This window comes from Oncorhynchus mykiss, chromosome 27 (genome assembly GCF_013265735.2).
Source record: "Oncorhynchus mykiss isolate Arlee chromosome 27, USDA_OmykA_1.1, whole genome shotgun sequence".
NCBI classification, from domain to species: Eukaryota; Metazoa; Chordata; class Actinopteri; order Salmoniformes; family Salmonidae; genus Oncorhynchus; species Oncorhynchus mykiss.
This window is the reverse complement of record NC_048591.1, coordinates 23,289,138-23,309,893: the sequence shown is the minus strand read 5'-3', so window position 1 is coordinate 23,309,893 and position 20,756 is coordinate 23,289,138. Positions and strand designations below refer to the sequence as shown.

Below are 20,756 nucleotides of genomic sequence, written 5' to 3'. Positions count from 1 at the left end.
CTCCAGATACTCAACTAGTCTAAAGGCCAGTTTTATTGCTTCTTTAATCAGAACAACAGTTTTCAGCTGTGCTAACATCATTGCAAAATAGTTTTCTAATGATCAATTAGCCTTTTAAAATGATAAACCTGGATTAGCTAACACAACGTGCCATTGGAACACAGGAGTGATGGTTGCTGATAATGGGCCTTTGTATGCCTATGTAGATATTCCATTTTAAAAAATCAGCCTTTTCCAGCTACAATAGTCATTTACAACATTAACAATGTCTACACTGTATTTCTGATCAATTTGATGTTATTTTAATGGACAAAAAATGTGCTTTTCTTTCAAAAACAAGAACATTTCTAAGTGACACCAAACTCTTGAATGGTAGTGTATATATTCACAAATATATTGACACAACCTTCCTTCATAATAACATAAACCAGTCCATCTTGCATTCAGAGGCTATGCAAGGCTGTTTTTGTAAAACAGGTTTGGTATATTTTGTAGAAATGTTTGGAAGTCAAAAATCATTGTCCAAAAACAGTATGGGGGAATGTTCCAGCATCAGTTTAGATGAACATGTTGGTGGAAGTTCAAATGTCAAAGCTTAAAATCGTACTGTAGTTGTAGTTACAGTAACGACTGAGGACAAAACATATTTGTGCTACAAAAAAAACAAACAGTGTACTAACAGGGACATAACGTTGCAATTGCCTATCAGAAATGTAGAAATAATGATTGATCTTTTTCAAGATGATAACTTTGGTAAGCTAATTGTTGATGCGCACCAAAAAAGAATGTGCAACGTTACAGCTTAAATTTCTCACACGAAGCCTTATTATGGGATTTGATGCACTTTTGACTTCAGTGTGTCTCCTCTTCAGTGTGTCTCCTCTTCAGTGTTTCCCCTCTTGACGGTCTTCTATCTCAGATTTCAAATGATAAATGATGATTTGTGCCGGAAGTGACCCTGATGGAAATGGGAATATCAATTATCAAAAAAATACATCCACCTGCAGTTGATATTTATTTTTGTTTGCCATTTTGATTAATACATTGTGATTACATTTTAACTCAATAATAATATAGAATATGGAAAACAGAATTAAGTTAATTTTATTCACCTCATCTGCTTCGGCATATTCAACACCATCATCTGCTGCTGGCGATTTGTAGCTAAAACACACACGCAAAAAAATCCTTAATGTCCACACAAAGACTTACTAAGCAATTCACAGCACATAGCATGTCACTATTAAACTGGTCCAGCTTTAAAAGCCCTGTACAGTACATTCAACCTATATCGTACTTGGGTTATTATCTATATTACTATTATTATCACTGCATTGTTGGAATGAGCTCTCAAGGTAAGAATTTCACTGTACTCTTTTACACCTGTTGTATCCTGTGCATGTGGCAAATAAACATTGAAACTTGAAACTACATAGCACTACTCACTTGGTTCCTGTGTGATCCTTGCCGGAGGAGAAGCAGCCATGTTTGTGTGCATGATAAACCCCCACCATCACAATAGTGAATCCGGCCAATGCCGCCAACACCTTCAGAAAAATCCCCACTATGTCGACATCATCTGAAAATACAAGCAGGGCATTTTGAGATGAGATCTGGGTGGCATGAACCCAAATTGAAACAACTTAAAGCAGAGATCATCAACTAGATTCAGCCGCGGGACAATTTATATTTTTGAGCGGACGGTCAGGGTGCCGGAACATAATTACAAATAATTTGTAGACTGCAAGAAGCCCAATCAGATATAATATTTCTAATATAATATGATAAAGTTTGGGAACCCTGACTTAAAGGAATGACCTTGGAATACATTTCCATGTCAACCACCATGATTTATGTGCACTAGAGTCGATGCATGTGACTCACAAGCAGGTTTGGTAACGCACAATGGTATGTTCAGTGTGGCAGCGGTATGACACACTGACATATTTAAACATAATACATAGTCGCGGTAAGAATGTCAGTTGGGTATTTAGTACAGCATGGCCTACTCACAGACGTCCATCAGCTGTGCGGGACACTGTGCATGTCCAGCTTCATTCTTTGCCTGGCAGAAATACTCTCCCGCATCCTCCTTCCTCATCCTGCGGAATTTCTGCAGGGAAAAACGCCAAAATCAACCCCAATAGATCATACAGCTTTTCTCTTGTACTAACATCATCCAACAGTTGGATCTACTGTCTCATTAAACTTGATCATCATATAGCTAGTGTCCTTTCGACCTCCCAGTCCCATTGATTCCTTACCAGACCACCTGTGTCAGCGTTAATGGAGTAGGTGGAGTTGATGAACTTGGGGCTGCTCTTTGGGTCCTGGGGAAGCTCCTCGTTGTTGCGGAACCAGCGGTACTGTGAGGCAGGGAAGCCCTCGTTCTCTAGGCAGCGCAGCTCAGAGGACGTGCCAACAGTCACCGCCACAGGCACACTGCACCTTGGCACCACAGGCTTTACTGTATAGACAGATGAAAAAGAGGAAAAATAAGATTTATTTTTCTAATTGTACACAAAGGTCCAACTGGAATTCGACTTCTGCTTTATCCCGACTGCTCCGGAAGACACACATACACTTAGGCTAAGGGCAGAAGCCATACTACGGCACCCATGGAACAGTTTATTTACAGAGAGAGGGAGCACATACCACAGTCTATACTTAAGCAATAAGGCACGAGGGGGTGTGGTATATGACCAATATACCACGGCTAAAGGCTGTTCATATGCAAGACGCAAAGCGGAGTGCAAATACGTCCTCACCCCTGACAGCAAGACTGATTAGAATTTCATCAAAGTGTTTGTGGTCATCAATGGCAGCGACCTCACAGCGGTACTCTGCAGTGTCTGCACGGCTGGTGTTGAGGATCAGTAGGTTGGCTGGCTGGATCAGCTGGGCTCTATGCTCCAAGTCCCCTAACAGAGAGGCAAAAACACACTCCAACCTCTCATTCACTTACAGAGAATAATAACAGTTCTGAGGCCAATTTGGTATTGGTAAAGTGCTTAAAAAATAATAATCTTACCTGAAATTTGATTTTGAAAGTACACATAACTAGGGACACCGTTTTTGATTTTCTTCCATTCGATTCTGGGGTTGTTTGTTGAGATGGACTCTATCAAGCAGGTCAACTCAATAGCTGGGAAGAAAACAGTGATACTACAATGTCAAAACACTGGGAGACAACAGAAGAGCCTGAAAAATTATTCTGAGAGAATAAGTCAGTGTTTCAGTGACTTACGTTCAAATTCATTTGCCCACACAGTCTTGTCTGTGGTTCGGAGGATTACCCCACGTGATGGAATGTAGCCTGTAAAAGACAAAAAAGAAGTGAGGAAAAAAAAGAAGCTGATTGACAAGCTTCAGAATTTTCATCCCAGGACAATGCCCGTTTAAACAGATCAAATTAGAGGGTCAAGAGGTGTAGGCCTATCTCTACAGAGAGGGTGAGAATGAACCTTAGGGTCAGGATTAATCATATCTCCGGAAGCATTTCTCATGTATAAGAGGCAAGTGGAGCACATCTCGACGGGAGCACAAGTCTCAATATTAGTCAGTGATGTTTCCTTACTTCTAATTCTACAAAACACTCTCAAATTAAATAATTGAGAGATATACTTAGGGAGGCCTAAGAGTTACTAAAGGAACACACAGTGAGTAATGGAAACAGTTCCTTCTTCTATGTCGGCGTCAGCTGTGTTAAGGACTCCAAATGAGGGGTGAAAACAGACGGTAATGTATTGGAGCACAATTCTTACAAGTGTATAAAATACTTCCAAGGTATAATTCAGACAGATAAAAGCACTCTGCGGTAGGGCTGTTACGGTGACCATATTACCGCCATACCGGCAGTCACGAGTCATGATGGCAATAAAATTCCATGTGACCGTTTAGTCACGGTAATTAGGCTTCTCCAAGCTCTGATGTTGCTGATGGTCATTAGAAACATACCAAACTGATACTCAGCACTCTATTGTCCCTCTAATCACTCTGACATCAATGCAAATGTAATTGAAAATCTAATCAAACACTTCATGAGAGCCCATGAGCTCATGTTGTGTAACGTTTCTATAGGCTAGGCCTACTATATTTATTTCTAAACTTTCCTAATATTAAGCACATTGCTTATCTTTACAACAGGAGTATAGTCTACCTGGCTGGCATGAAAATTAAAATATGTAAACTTCCGACTTCAACTGTATATACGCAGAGCGTGAGTTTCGAGTTTGAGAAAGATCCTTTTCACCATAAAAAATGCATCTTTATAATAAAAGCAATACATGCATAATTGCATTTGAGGTCACTTTTGATCATGGTGTTTTCCCGCTAATTGATTGCATTTTGGAACATTCGCGCGTGTAGCCTACTGCTGTGTGCGCATTGCTGCGCTTCTAATGCGAAGAAATAGTCTAATAGTTTATCAACATTTTAAGCTAAACATTCTGATCTGTTGCATCTGCCTTAAAAAAATGTTTTTGAGGCTAGTAGTTTTAATAATTTGGGATATATCGCATCCCACAACTGTCCCAGACTATCTTATGAATATTTATTTCTCACACAGAATAGGTCAACTTTTGTACAATGGGGAATTGTAGATTGACATAGGCTAGTGCTTTTACTGTTTGTTAGGCCTACTCATCTTGTTGGCTGACAAAAAAGTAAATGTGGACGGGCATTGGCTAATAATAATTTAGCTATCTGAAAGAGCCATGGCAGTGAGAGGTGCTTCCAAGCACGCAGCCGGGAAAAGGGAATTATAATTATTATATTCAGTCCAAGGTCACAACGGTCACTGGCTGCAAAACACATACATTTTTTTAGGGGGCATTAAGGCCACACAAAGGTGATGCTGCTGGGAAATATGAAGCATTATCAAGTGATTGTCAATTGTGAATGAGAGACTGATGAAGTGTGTGCGCGCAAAAAAAACAAACCAGAGCTCATGCCTTTCATGCAACTTTTTTCAAATCATCATTAGAGTCGTATCATGCAGCCTTAGAATGTATTAAAAATCTAAACATATAGCCCAACATTTGTATCACAACTAAAGTAGCATAAATAACTCTAAATGAAGCATATAGGAGGACCTGTTTCTTTGTTAACTGCTCAACACAGAATAGCCGCATGTGCGCACTCCCTCAAATTGTTTGGAGAAAATATCCTCTCTATTTTATTCAGCTATGTTCAATTGTATTCTTCATACAAAAAATGATACCACGGAATTCTAAGCAAATCTTGTCTGCTAAATGAACTAGTGTAGCCCACAGCCATATGGCATAGCCAGATCAGGACCTAACATAAGGACAACTCAGAGTATGTTATTCTGGTCCTACTGAAATAGACTACATTTTCTTCATATCATGTTTCTTTAGACCTGTCTAAAATAAATAATGGATTTATTGTGATGGTGTAGGCTATATTATATGGATTTATTAGACTTTTAAAATGTAGATGTCCCGGGCCTCCCGGGTGGCGCAGTGGTCTAGGGCACTGCATCACAGCGCTAGCTGTGCCACCAGAGACTCTGGGTTTGCGCCCAGGCTCTGTCGCAGCCGGCCGAAGCACAATTGACCTAGCATTGTCCGGGTTAGGGAGGTGTCATTGTCTCATCGCGCACCAGCGACTCCTGTGGCGGGCCGGGCGCAATGCGCGCTAACCAAGGTAGCACAGTGTTTCCTCCGACACATTGGTGCGGCTGGCTTCCGGGTTTGAGGCGCGCTGTGTTAAGAAGCAGTGCGGCTTGGTTGGGTTGTGTTTCGGAGGACGCATGGCTTTCGACCTTCGTCTCTCCCAAACCCGTACGGGAGTTGTAGCGATGAGACAAGATAGTAATTACTAACAATTGGATACCACGAAATTGGGAAGAAAAATTATTTAAAAAATGTAAAAAAAGAATAATAATATGTAGATGTGGCTATTCTGTGTTGAGCAGTTAACAAAGAAACAGGTACTTCTATATGCTTCATTTAGAGTTATTTATGCTACTTTAGTTGTGATACAAATGTTGGGCTATATGTTTAGATTTTTAATAGTTACTGGCCATTCCAAAGGTCTGCATCAATAGCTTGTAGGCTACGTGGAAGCCAGGATATGCTAAATGTGTTTATGTTAATTAATGGTTAATTACCGTGAAGCAGGCAGTTATTAGCATGACAATCACCGGCTGACAAAATGTCATGACCGCAACAGCCCTACTCCACGGCTGAATTAAAATGTCTCTGGTTAACAATTCATGATCCACATGAAAGCCAAGTCAGCCAGCACTGAGAGTGTAGAAAACATGGGTCCTGCCAAAGTGGAGTACACAGTCATATTAGCACAGCTGTGGATGCTGATGAGATCCGACTCTTAGGTCTCAGCTTCCGTCTCTGCGGCTGACTTTCCCACCCCTGTACATCATGAGCTATTTTTACACCAAACAGTTACTGGCCATCCTGAGAGACACGAGGGGAGCTTGTCCAGCAAATCTTCCCCTGGTAAACAGAGCAAGGACAGCCTATCCCTGTAAAACCACTCATTAACCTTCAATTCCTTTACAATATACTTAGACTTAGATAATATGAACTACTAGACTATAAATAGCTTAAACTACATGTCTCTATCCTAACTCTTCTCCTTTTTTGCTGCCAACAGACAGACAGACACTTATTGTCTCATTGTATATTTTAGGTGTCCAAGCTTTACTGTACCCGCCTGCATGAGGCTTTGTTGTCCCAGACAGTTTTTAGAGCGTGGGAGAGAATCTGTGGTTAATTAAGAAGACAATGGCTGATTTGCTATTGTGTGCCTGGAATAAAAGCATTCCATAGCCGAAAGCCCAACTTTACACTGTGTAGCCTACATCAAGAAAGAGATCTATGTGTTTATGTGAAGAATTTAATCAGAACTGGAATGTTGTCAGACAGTAAAATAGATAGAAATGTGGCATATGTTGTTGGTGAATATTAGAGACCATCTCTCTCTCTCTCTCTCTCTAATCCCTTTGTTGTTTTAATACATACAGTATAGAGACAGGAGGCTATACCCTGAGTGAAATGCGCTCTATGTTAAGTAGCTGTTCTACAGTTTTCTTTATGCACTTCAAGCTAAATATGAAAAAACATTACAAAAATAAAAAAACAAGCTGTTGATTCAGTCCATCTAAAAAAAGCAATTTCCCAGACATTCCAGCACAGCCACTGTAAAAGCAGCCAAATAACTTACCAACATTAAAACTGACCAAATGCAGTAGACTAGTATGTGAATAAAACTGTAATGATCAGTCAATACCACACAGAGACTGACTTGGCTATAACGTTATCTTTCTGACCTGTAGTTGCAGCGCAACAGTAATGTTGACAGAAGACAATGTATTCAAAACATAGATAGTCCTAGTAAAGTCTTCCTGAAAACACTGCCACTGTCAGAGTGCTACTTTATCAAAGCAAATGTTATTTGTCACATGCTTAGTAGGCAACAAGGGTAGACTAACATTGAAATGCTTACAACAATGCAGAGTTAAAGACATTATCTTTTTTTTAATGAAATAGTGACACAGTGAATAACGAATAAAATAACGAGTAAAAATAACATAGGGAGTAAAAACTAACATGGCTATATACAGGGAGTACCAATACTGAGTCCATGTGCAGGGGTACGAGGTAATGAGGTAGCTATGTACTGTACATATAGGTAGGGCTAAAGTGATGACTAGCAGGAGCGTATGTGGTGAATGAAAGTGTGTGTGTGTGTGTGTGTGTGTGTGTGTGGTGGGGGGGGGGGGGGTGGCATCACTATGCATGTGTGTGCATGTTATGTGTGTGTGGGCTTATGTAGTGTGTCTGTTGTATGTGTGTGTGTTGTGGTGTCAGTGTAAGTATCTGTGAGTGTGTGGGTAGAGTCCAGTGTGTGTGTGCATAAAGTCTGTGCATGAGAGTTGGTGCATAAAGGGTCAATGCAGGTAGTCTGGGTAGCCATTTGATTAGCTATTTAGCCGTCTTGTTTAGAAGTCTTAAGGCTTGGGGCAAGAAGCTGTTCAGGGTCCTATTGGTTCCAGACTTGGTACATTGGTACAGCTTGCCGTGCGGTAGCAGAGAGACTTTACCAGAATAAAATAACTCACACAATGAACTGTAGGCCTACCTGACAGCCTGGATGGAAATAGCGGTTGACATCATCATACTTTGAGTGACAGTTGAAGAGAGCCCAACGTTAGAAGATACAAAAGCAGTGTGTGTGCAACTTGTTCTCTCTTTATTTAAATATGAATGGAAAAACTGCTGAGGAATGTGTGAGCGTTTCAATGTCATTATAACGCATGTATAAATTAATTAATTACCATCTAATAATTGTGTGGCTCATCCTCAGCATGTTTACAGACCTGGACAAGCTATGCTAGGAAGCCCGTCTAGTCAGCGCGATCATTTCCATAACAAAGAATTGCTGTGATTTATTCAATTGTAATGCACAACACGTACCGTTACACTACACCTTATCTTAGTGGAAATGAAAATAACTTACCGAGAATCGAATAAAGGATGAACAAAGCCGTCAGTCGTTGTAACGCCATCTTGAAACCTTGGTAATGGATCGGTAATTCTGGCACACATAAAGCCAGCTAGCTAGCTATCACACTCGGCGCCCCTGGTCAAAACGGGTGAACGGGCTGGTGGATGTTGCCATTGACGAGTTTCCATAGCTACAAGGGCATCAGGGCGGAAGACGGATAAGTCCCGAGACCGGAAATACATTTACATCTATTTTATAATGATGGTATCCAACAATGCAATTTCATTAATGTGCCAAACAAGATGAATTATCCGTAATCCCTCTCTGACATATCACAGCTTTGACCCAGAGAACTAAACAATGCAAATTCAAATTTATGTGAACATGACAGGTTAAATTGAGAGAGACAGAATACATTCTTTTCACGCCATTTCGCCCGGTGGGCGGTGCTGAATGTCACGGTGGGCGTGGGTTTCGAAGTGCTTGGACTGTCTGATGCGCGTTCAAATTCAACCGAGAATCCGCCTAGGAACTCAATCATAAATTACATTCTGTCAATCACTGAGATTAATTACTTGCGTTTCTGGCTTCATTAAAAACGGTTAATTTTGGATGACCTTGGTTTTATTTATTTGTTCGAGAGCCAATGCATGTTACCATATTATCCTGGAGGTATACATGCACACCCAGTCTCATCACTTTGCGTGAATGATAGGCCATCTCCAACTTTAAACAATGCAAAATTCGAAAACAAATCAGGTAGTCGTCTGGAATGTATTTCAATTAGAAAGTGTGCCTTCTTAGAAGTTGATTTGTGGAATTTATTCCCTTTTTAATGTGTTTGAGCCAATCGGTTGTGTTGTGACAAGGTAAGGGGTTAACAGAACATAGCCCTATTTGGTAAAATACTGAATCCATATTATGGCAAGAACAGCTCAAATAAGCAAAGAGAAACAGTCCATCATTACTTTAAGATTTGAACGTCAGTCAATACGGAAAAGTTCAAGAACTTGAAAGTTTCTTCAAGTGCAGTCGCAAAAACCATCAAGCCCAATGATTAAACTGGCTCTCATAAGGACCGGCATCTTCTGCTGCAGAAGATAAGTTCACTAGAGTTACCCGCCTCAGAAATTGCAGCCCAAATAAATGCTTCACAGAGTTCAAGTAACAGACACATCTCAACATCAACTGTTCAGAGGAGACTGTATGAATCAGGCCTTCATGGTAGCATTGCTGCAAAGAAACCACTACTAAAGGACACCAATAATAAGAAGAGACTTGCTTGGGCCAAGAAACACGAGCAATGGAAACATTTGTCATTTGGTCTAGAGTCCAAATTTGAGATTTTTGATTCCAACCACCATGTCTTTGAAAGACGCGGTGTGGGTGAACGGATGATCTCCGCATGCGTATTTCCCACCGTGAAGCATGGAGGAGGAGGTGTTATTGTGTGGGGGTGCTTTGCTGGTGACACTGTCTGTGGTTTATTTAGAATTCAAGGCACACTTAGCCAGTATGGCTTCCACAGTGTTCTGCAGCGATACGCCATCCCATCTGGTTTGGGCTTAGTGGGACTATCATTTGTTTTTCAACAGGACATTGACCTAACACACCTCCAAGCTGTGTAAGGGCTATTTGACCAAGAAGGAGAGTGATGGAGTGCTACATCAGATGACCTGGCCTCCACAATCCCCCGACCTCAACCAAATTGAGATGATTTAGGATGAGTGGGACCATGAAGGAAAAGCAGCCAACAAGTGCTCAGCATATGTGGTAACTACTTCAAGACTGTTGGAAAAGCATTCCAGGAGAAGCTGGTTGAGAGAATGCCAAGAGTGTGCAAAGCTGTCATCAAGGCAAAGGGTGGCTATTTGTAGAATCTCAAATATAAAACATTTTGATTTGTTTAACACTTTTTTGGTTACTACATGATTCCATATGTGTTATTTCAGAGTTTTGATGTCTTCATTATTATTCTATAATGTAGAAAATACTTTTAAAAAATAAAGAAAAACCCTTGAATGAGTAGGTGTTCTAAAACCTTTGACCGGTAGTGTATGTATTAATTTGTGGATGTCCATCATTCATTTTGAATGATATGTTACTATTTAAAAAATTGTATGAAATGTTATGAATTGCAGTTCGTACAATATATTACGAATTTGTAATACCTATGCCAGAGGAGTCTGGTGGGAGGATCTATAGGAGGACAGGCTCATTGTAATGGCTGGAATGGAATAAATGGAACAATATCAAACATGTGGAAACCAGATGTTTGACTCTCTTCCATTTATTATTTTCCAGCCATTAAAATGAGCCAGTCCTCCTATAGCTCCTACTACCAGCCTCCACTGTTGTTGCTAACGTTAGCTAGGTGGTTAACATTAGCTAGGCTGGGGGTTACGGTTTAAGGTTAGGGTTAGGAGTTAGGTTAAAGGGTTAAAGTTAGGGTTAGGTAAAGGGTTAGCTAACATGCGAAGTAGTTGCAAAGTAGCAAAAAAAGTAGTAAGTAGTTGCTAATTAGCTGAAATTGTCTGTGATGAGATGTGAACACACAACCCTTGGGTTGCTGGACGTTCGTGTTATATGCCTACCCATACACCCTGACCAACCACCCTCTTTAAGTAACCTTTTGTCTTATGTAACCATATCAAGCGTAACATATTTTACTAATTTGAGTGTCTCGGATTTACTTTTACTATGTTACGTCTAGTCTATGAGACCAGGTTGTAAAATAAGATACATTTTCCTTTGAAGAACCACATTTATTGTTGCCATAATCTGGTCACATGTTTTCATCCTCTCATAAATACACCAGGTGGCAGTGTGTGACCAAACATCACTGATTGTCATTCAATCATTATATCATGTGTTTCTACGAACACACCCCACATACAGACAGCACAATTCCTCTGTAGTCTCAAACAACACCCAGTAAATCATCTGCCCTTGTGCGAATTGGCTTTAGGTCAGATAATATTATTAAGGGTTAATAAGTGATTATTACAGTGTTATTGTAGACCTATAGTTTATAGTGGGGATTAGTTTTATGATTTATATGACTTTACTCATAGGCTATATGCAAATCCATCAGATGATAGGCCTTGCTGACTTCCCCATTATTCTCAACAATCAATCTATGTCATTCATATTAGTGAAGGGCTACCATGGGCTTCAGTCAGGATAATTGCATTAATCTATATTCCCAAATTGGCTTTGGAATAAATGTGTCTTGATCTTATTTGATATCTAGGCCTATACTGGCATTAAGAAATGACACAGATACAGCCATTGCCCCATCTTGTAGAATGGTCATGTGCTGAGGTGATCATGCTGCTCTAGTCCACCTTAGAGCTGTTGCTAATATGGGTTGCTAGGCAATCGTCCACAGCGGGATTCCCCCTTATGGATCAGGACCTTTGTGGCATCTCCTTGGGAATCTGAAGGTTTTATGGCCTGGCAGGAGTTCAGACTGAATTGACGAAAGAAATATCCTAACTATGAACAGTTTGTCTTTCTCAGAGAATACTGGGGGCCTGGGGCCATTCCTATTAACATGCCCCGCACTCAGATTTAAATGTCTTAGTGAAAGAAAGAATATCCCTCTGATTGCGTGGAGGAGATAATGACTGTCCTTGAGAGCTATAGCAGGTTGTGGTACTCCATTTCTGGATCTCAGCTGTTCAGTCACGTTTAGTCACATCAAACTCAAATTAGTACGACAAGTCCTGATGTTATATAATTTAGTCTCATTAAAAGTTTCTGTTTGATAAATTATTTATTTAGGGAACTTAACAAGACTAGGCCTATTCTCCAGTGTTTTGTATGCTTGCTTTTCTCTTGTATCAATGAAGGCACAGTGGACATGATGCCTGAGCACAGGGGATAATTCATTGGAGACCATGGCCTGCACACTATTTGTTTCTTCTTCTTGCAGGGGTTTCATTAAGTATGCATTATGGAAGACTTCAGGAGGCAATCATGCGCTCTATTTCCTCTATTTTCTCCACATTAGCAAGAAAGAGCACGACTGTGTACGACATAGAGTGCTGAATGTCTGGAATAAAACATACTTGCTATGTTATAGAAACACAACATTTTCCTTACAACAGGCTGTAAATTAGGATGGCAAGGGAGAAATAATTTATTACAGATAAGAACATCAGCCCCAGTGGGATCCTCAAGATCCTCATAGAGGCTAATAAATGTATTATTATGCCTCTGTTTACCAATTTTTGGTTTTAATGCCTCTGTTTGCCAATTTTTTAGATACAGTATGTACCTTGCAAAGGGAATTAAAGAGTGGCTTCTTTAAACAAAAAGAAAACCGCTTTTTAAAAAAAGAGCTAATAGCATTGTTGCTTTTCCCCTCCCTGGCCTGCCCTATATCTGTCAGGTGACTGAGTGGTCTGTCATGGTTGTTGTCTTTGTTAAATCAGAGGTCTATTCCAGATGAACAGCCCATGGATCAATGATCCCTCTGCACAGTCCAGCTTTCTTGACATTACAGTACATAGATCTCCCATTTATCACCTGGATTCCATTTCCTGAGTTTGAAATACGATCACTGGAATGAAACTGCCATTTTGGCAAGGTTGCCAGGACAAGGTGATGAGAAGATAAGACAGTAAAGCATCCTCATGATACTCTATAGCAGTGTTTCTCAACCCTGGTCCTCGAGTACCCCCAAAAGTACACATTTGTATTGTAGCCCTGGACAAGCACACCTGATTCAGCTTGTCAACTAATCACCAAGCCGTCAATTAACTGAATGAGGTGTGTTTGTCCAGGGCTACAATGAAAATGTCCACTGTTGGGGTACTGGAGGACCACGGGAAACACTGCTCTATAGGACTCTGGTTGAAATGTTTGACTATAGAATTCTTCCTTTGTCCAGACATAAGCTCTACAACACTACCATACTGCAGTAACCCTCAAAATGATATACTTCCCAGCTATAGAATATATGTATCCATGCTGAAAAATATCTCATTAAAGTCAATATTGTTGAATATATATATATTAGAACTGGAAGACTGAGTTCAATCATAAGGAGGACAAATTCTTGCATTTATTCAAATATCAGTGAAACTGAATCCAGGTGAGAGACTATGCAATTTGACTGCATATGAAAACCTGACTCAATGAATTACTGATGAAATGTAATTTCAAATGACAAAAGTCCTCACCTTTTCATATATCCTTTGTGGAAGCAGGGTTGATTGGGAGTCTAGTGAGGGAGTGAGGCCTTACGCAGGCTAGATAAAGGAGTAGTCAGGGAACCAAGGCAACACACAGATATACAACTGTCCGTCTCTCACCTCTTGGACTTCTAGAGCTGAGGTACAGTACAGCTGTCAGACAGATGGAGTGATTTGTGGCCCCTGAGTGATGATAGGGGTATTTCTTCAGTTACCAAAGGGAACTGGTAACTGTAGGGGGGACGCATTCCCTCTGGTCCTTAACTCTTGTTCAGCAGCCAATATCTTGCGGACTCAATAAATACTTAATAGAACACATTTCTATTGCATACAGGACCGGTCTTAATGGTAGCTTTTTGTATGTATTCAGGAATCAATCTTGATTGTGCGCTATGAAGCTTGATGGACAGCTACAGTATAACACTAGAGAGCAGTGTGCCCTGCAATGATGTGTTGAAATGAATTGATGACAACCATATCAAATCTCAGGATCAAGCCCATTTGATCATGGCAATATTACAGCTCCATTTCATAACTTTGACCCCATTAAATGAATGTATAATACCCTTGAGTCAGACGGTGGTGTGGCATAAAGGAGCCAACAGGAAAGACCCTTCATTCCAAAGAGAACTTCCATTTCCCCTCCAGCCAATCTCCATACAGTATTTAATTCCAGGTGAATATGTGAGACCTTTTTATAGCTCAGTAATAATGTGACCTGGATCCCCTGAACCTTCTCTTATTTATGAGGCTCATGTCTTCTCCTACATGAAAAGGCTTTTGTTTTGTATTTGGCTAACAAAGGTAATATTTTTTTTTTCTTTGTGTTTTCTTTTATGACATCCTACATATGAGGGATATTTCAGCTTGAATAGTACATGTATAGACTATTGTAGTTCCCAGGGGAAATGATGGTTCAAAATGAATTGTTAGGGAAGTTTTCAAAGGAATGGCTGACCTTGCAGTATCCTCATTTAAAGGCTTTGAAATTCCTTTCAATTACTTTAAACCAGGCTTCCAGACTCTCATACGTAATCACTTAAAACTTCATTTACTGTGACAGTCTCCTCCTCTCTATATCTATATGAATATCATTTGCTGTAATCATTTAACTATTTACTGTATTTATTTATGCTCGATCTCAAGTAGTGCTGACAGGGCTGCATGTGCCCTTTGAGTATTGATATCTCCGGTAACATAGTAGCTGAAAAGGACATTATAATTCCACTGCTCCGTATGCTAATGGTCAGCATCTTGGGAAAGTCTGTGCTTGAAATTTTAAGAAAGTCATCGTGGCAGATGCAAAATGGCTCTTAATATTTGCATCCTATCCATCTCTTTCCTCCTACAATATATCCTTTTGGTTCAAGAGTAAACATAACACTTACACATGAAGATACGAGTATTTTCTAGTAGGCACATTGAAATGGCAGCTTGAAAGCATGAACCATTGTTGTTGCAGCCATTTACTGTACTGTAATGTATAGATAGAGGAAGCTAATCAATATGCTTTGCTGTGGTTATTTTTAAACTGAATTACATTACCAAACCCTGCCATCTGTTGAATCACCTCAGTACTGCTTCACTTCCCTTCTCAGGTTAAACCAAAATAGAGAAATAAAAATGTGCGGATGGGAACCTATAGGGGAAAACCTGAACCTATAGGGGAGGGTCCGGGTGGGCATCTATCCGCTGTGGCGGCTCTGGTGCGGGACGTAGACCCTGCTCTACCTCTGGCTCACCTCTGGTGTGGGGATCCTCGCCGCCGACCCCGGACTGGGGACCCTCGCTGCGGGCCCCGGACTGGGCACCCTCGCAGCGGGCCCCGGACTGGGCACCCTCGTTGCGGTCCCCGGATTGGGTACCCTCGTTGCTGGCCCCGGACTGGGCACCCTTGCTGGAGGCCCCGGACTGGCCCGCGGAGCAGGCACCAGACTGGGCACCCTTGCTGCGGTCCCCGGATTGGGTACCCTCGTTGCGGGCCCCGGACTGGGCACCCTTGCTGGAGGCCCCGGACTGGCCCGTGGAGCAGGCACCGGATGAACCAGGCTGGGGAGACCTACTGGAGGCCTGGTCCGTGTAGGAGGCACAGGATGAACCAGGCTGCTCTGCTGCTTGGCACTTGCACCGCTCCTCTTGGCTGCATGCCCACTTTAGCCCGGCACGTGCGGGGAGCTAGAACAGGCCGGAATGGGTTCTCCTGGCAAACTGGGGAAACCGTGTGTAGAACCGGCACAGGACTCACAGGGCTGTGGAGGCGCACTGGAGGTCTGGAGAGCTGGGCTGGCACAAGACGTGCAGGGCTGGGGAGGTGCACAGGAGACCTGGTGCGTGGGGCTGGCACAGTCTTCACCAGACTGCTAGCACGCCCCTTAGGACGAGTATGGAGAGCTGACTCAGGTGACATCAAACCGAGGACACGCTCCATAGGGCGAATGTCGTGCCTCATGCACCAACACAGCAGCTCTCTCATAGCTCTCTCCTCCAATCTCCCCATCAACTCCATCACTGTCTCTGCTTCACTACCGTCGCTCCCCTCCAAGTTCACCTTCCTCTCCCAGACTGGCTCTGGTTCAAGCCTCGGCTCCGCCGACCATCCCGTGTGCCTCCTCCCCAAAGATTTGGGGGCTGCCTCTGCTGGCCAGGCTGCTTGGTCCTTTGGTGGTGGGATGTTCTGTCACGGACGTCGTAAGAAGAGGACCAAGGTGCAGCGGGTTGAGCATACATTTTCCTTTTTATTAGATAAATGTCGCCAACAAACAACAAAACAAAGAAACGACTGTGAAGCTTACGAGGCTATAGTGCCACTAACAAAGATAACCTCCCACAAACACAACAGGGGAAAAGGCTGCCTAAGTATGATTCCCAATCAGAGACAACGATAGACAGCTGTCCCTGATACCCGGCCAAACACAAAGAAATAGAAAACATAGAAATCAGAACATAGAATGCCCACCCACATCACACCCTGACCAAACCAAAATAGAGACATAAAATGGCTCTCAACAGGTCAGGGCGAGACACTACCCTGGTTAGCTTGTCATAACCCCACTGTTTCTTGGCCACAGAGGACTCTCAAGGGGTGGTCACGAGAGTGCTCAGGTAGGTGTTTAGGGGTTTCCGTTGGTGCTACTATGGCGGAGAGTCCAGACCAGGTCTCCACCGTGCGCATTCCCCCTGAATATGCCGATTTGTCTCTCGTTTTCTCTAAAAAGAAGGCGACTCAATTACCACCCCATCGACGGGGCGATTATGCGATAGATCTCCTGGTAGACGCTGCACTTCGCAGGAGTCACGTGTATCCCCTCTCACAGGCGGAGATGGAGGCTATGGAAACATAAGTCTCCGAATCCCTGCGTCAGGGGTACATTCGGTCCTCCACTTCACCCGTCTCCTCTAGTTTATTTTTTGTGAAGAAGAAGGAGGGAGGTCGTCTGCGTCCGTGTATTGACTCCTGGGGTCTATATCAGATCATGGTGAGGTATAGTTACCCGCTTACCACTCATAGCCACAGCGATGGAGTCAATGCACGGGGCGCGCTTCTTCACTAAACTAGATCTCAGGAGCGCTTACAATCTTGTGCGTATCCGAGAGTGAGAGGAGTGGAAGACGGCTTTCAGTTCCGCCTCTGGGCACTATGAGTATCTCGTCATGCCGTACGGGTTGATGAATGCGCCATCAGTCTTCCAAGCTTTTGATTTTCAGGGACTTGCACGGGCAGGGTGTAATGGTGTATATTGATGACATTTTGACATATTCCGCTACACACGCCGAGCATGTGTCCCTGGTATGCACGGACTGTTCGAAGAACAGGCATATCTCAGCCTTGACATACAGGTCATGGTTGTTCTTCGAACAGTTCTACGAACAGTCGGTCTCCTTCCTAGGGTATCGCATTTCCACGTCAGGGGTGGAGATGGAGAGTGACCGCATTGCAGCCGTGCGTAGTTGACCGACTCCCACCATGGTTAAGGAGGTGCAGTGATTCTTAGGGTTTGCCAACTACTACCGGAGGTTTATCCGGGGTTTTGGTCAGGTAGCGGCTCCCATTACTTCACTGCTGAAGGGGGGCCCGGTGCGCTTGCAGTGGACAGCTGAGGCGGACAGGGCTTTCAGTCACCTGAGGGCTTTGTTTACCTCGGCTCCCGTGCTGGCCCATCCGGATCCCTCTTTGGCGTTCATAGTGAAGGTGGACGTGTCCGAGGCTGGGATAGGAGCTGTGCTCTCTCAGCGCTTGGGTACGCCACCAAAGCTTCACCCTTGTGCCTTCTTCTCGAAGAAGCTCAGCCCGGCGGAGCGAAACTATGACGTGGGGGACCGGGAGTTGTTGGCTGTCGTCAAGGCACTGAAGGTGTGGAGACATTGGTTTGAGGGGGCTAGACACCCTTTTCTCATCTGGACTGACCACTGCAATCTGGAGTACATCCGGGTGGCGAGGAGACTGAACCCTCGCCAGGCAAGGTGGGCCATGTTTTTCACCCATTTTGTGTTTACCCTTTCTTACAGACCAGGCTCCCAGAACGTTAAGGCAGACGCATTGTCCCGGCTGTATGACACAGAGGAGCGGCCCATGGATCCCACTCCCATACTCCCCGCCTCTTGTATGGTGGCGCCGGTCGTGTGGGAGCTGGACGCAGACATTGAACGTGCAGAGCCCACTCCCACTCAGTGTCCAGCTGGGCATCTGTACGTTCCGTCTGCTGTCCCCGACCGGCTGATCTATTGGACCCACACGTCACTCTCCTCTGGTCATCCTGGGATCAGTCGGACGGTGCGCTGTCTTAGTGGAAAGTACTGGTGGCCCACTTTAGCTAAGGACGTGAGGGTTTATGTTTCCTCCTGCTCGGTGTGCGCCCAGTGCAAGGCTCCTAGACACCTGCCCAGAGGTAAGTTACAACCCTTACCGTTCCACAGGCACTATGGGGTGCCTGAGGATATAGTGTCTGATCGGGGTCCCCAGTTCACATCAAGGGTCTGGAAGGCCCTTGTTCGGGCGGCGTTCGGCGGTCGACATCACCTACCTTCTAGCCATCACTGATCCATTTTTCATTTTCCATGGGTTTTGTCTTGTCTTCCTTCACACCTGGTTCCAATCCCATCAATTACATGTTTTGCATTTAACCCTCTGTTTCCCCCTGTAACACACCTCGTTCACTCTCCTCAGGACTTTAAATGGCCCCACAAACCGGCGACCCAGCTTCCGGCAGGGCAGGAGGAGGAGCAGGTTTTGGGTCGGGAGCCAGACCCGGTTCCCCCGGTGCGTACACTGGGGCCTCACTGCGTTGACGGTCCACACTGTTTTTTTGGCGCAGCACAGCCCGCTGGAGATGAACATGGGCGGCTTCGTCACCCGCAGGAGCCTCGGTCTGACTCTGATGCCACGGCGCCAGAACTGGTACCCCAATACGCACTGGAAGGGTGAAGAGGTTGGTGGAGGAGTGGCAGAGCAAGTTCTGAGCCATCTATGCCCAGGGCACGAACGCCGCCCTCTCCCCCGGCCGGTCCTGGCAATATGACCGCAGAAACCTACTCACCTCCTGGTTCACTCTCTCCACCTGCCCATTACTCTCGGGGTGAAAACCTGAGGTAAGGCTGATTGAGACCCCCAGATGTTCCATGAACGCCCTACAGACTCTCGAAGTGAACTGGGGACCTCGATCAGACACTATATCCTCAGGCACCCCGTAGTGCCGGAAGACATGTGTAAACAAGGCCTCCGCAGAATGTAGGGCCATAGGGAGACTGGGCAGAGGGAGGAGACGACAGGACTTAGATAAACGATCCACAACGACCAGGATTGTGGTGTTTCCCCGTGAGGGAGGAAGATCGGTCAGAAAATCCACCGACAGGTGTGACCAAGGCCGTTGTGGAACGGTTAAGGGATGTAGCTTCCCTCTGGGCAGGTGTCTAGTGGCCTTACACTGGGTGCAAACCGTGCAGGAGGAAACATAAACCCTCACGTCCTTTGCCAAGGTAGGCCACCAGTACTTCCCACTCAGAAAGTGCACTGTCCGACCGATCCCTGGATGACCAAAGGAGGGTGACGTGTGGGCCCAATAGATCAACTGGTCATGGACAGCAGACGGAAGGTACAGATGCCCGACGGGACACTGTAGGGGAGCGGGCTCTATATGTAACGCCTGCTCAATGTCCGTGTCCAGCTCCCACACGACCGGCGCTACCAGGCAGGAGGCCGGGAGTATGGGAGTCTGATACATGGGCTGCTCCTCTGTGTCATACAGCCGGGACAGTGCATCTGCCTTCACATTTTGGGAACCTGGTCTGTAGGACAGGGTGAACACAAAAGGGGTAAAGAACATGGCCCACCTTTCCTGACGAGGATTCAGTCTCCTCGGTGCCAGGATGTACTCCAGGTTGCGGTGGTCAGTCCAGATGAGAAAAGGGTGTTTAGCCCCCTCAAGCCAATATCTCCACGCCTTCAGAGCCTTAACCACAGCCAACAGCTCCCGGTCCCCCACATCATAGTTCCGCACCGCCGGGCAGAGCTTTTTCGAGAAGAAAGCACAAGGGGCGGAGTTTCGGTGGCGTGCCCGAGCGCTGAGAGAGCACAGCTCCTATCCCAGCCTCGGACCGTCCACCTCCACTATGAACGCCAAAGAGGGATCCGGATGGGCCAGCACGGGAGCCATGGTAAAGCGAGCCCTTAGGTGCCCAAAAGCCCTATTCGCCTCAGCCGACCACTGCAAACCCCACGTCAGGTAGTAATTGTCAAACCCTAAAAATCGCTGCACCTCCTTTACCGTGGTGGCAGTCTGCCAATTACGCACGGCTGAAATGCGGTCACTCTCCATCTCCACCCCTGAGGTGGAAATGTGATACCCTAGGAAGGTGACGGCCTGCTGAAAGAACAGGCATTTCTCAGCCTTGACGTACAGGTCATGCTCCAACAGTCATCCAAGCACCCTGCGCACCAGGGACACATAATCGGCGTGTGTAGCAGAGTATATCAGAATGTCATCGATATACACCACTACACCCTGCCCGTGTAGGTCCCTGAAAATCTCATCTACAAAGGATTGGAAGACTGATGGAGCATTCATC

The 20,756-nt window shown here is 44.4% G+C and overlaps 1 protein-coding gene across 1 annotated transcript; it reads right to left on the bottom strand.

Moving 5' to 3' along the window:
- Window positions 1-285: 285 nt before the first annotated feature.
- On the bottom strand, window positions 286-8,919 carry jam3a (junctional adhesion molecule 3a). Its single transcript, XM_021588095.2, has 9 exons — window positions 8,506-8,919; window positions 3,248-3,316; window positions 3,032-3,145; window positions 2,769-2,921; window positions 2,265-2,467; window positions 2,014-2,113; window positions 1,447-1,579; window positions 1,113-1,164; window positions 286-958 (listed from the first exon to the last, which is right to left on the bottom strand). The coding sequence occupies exons 1-9, from the start codon at window positions 8,552-8,554 to the stop codon at window positions 923-925; spliced, it is 909 nt and encodes a 302-aa protein (XP_021443770.1). The 5' UTR covers window positions 8,555-8,919; the 3' UTR covers window positions 286-922.
- Between the last annotated feature and the right edge of the window lie 11,837 nt (window positions 8,920-20,756).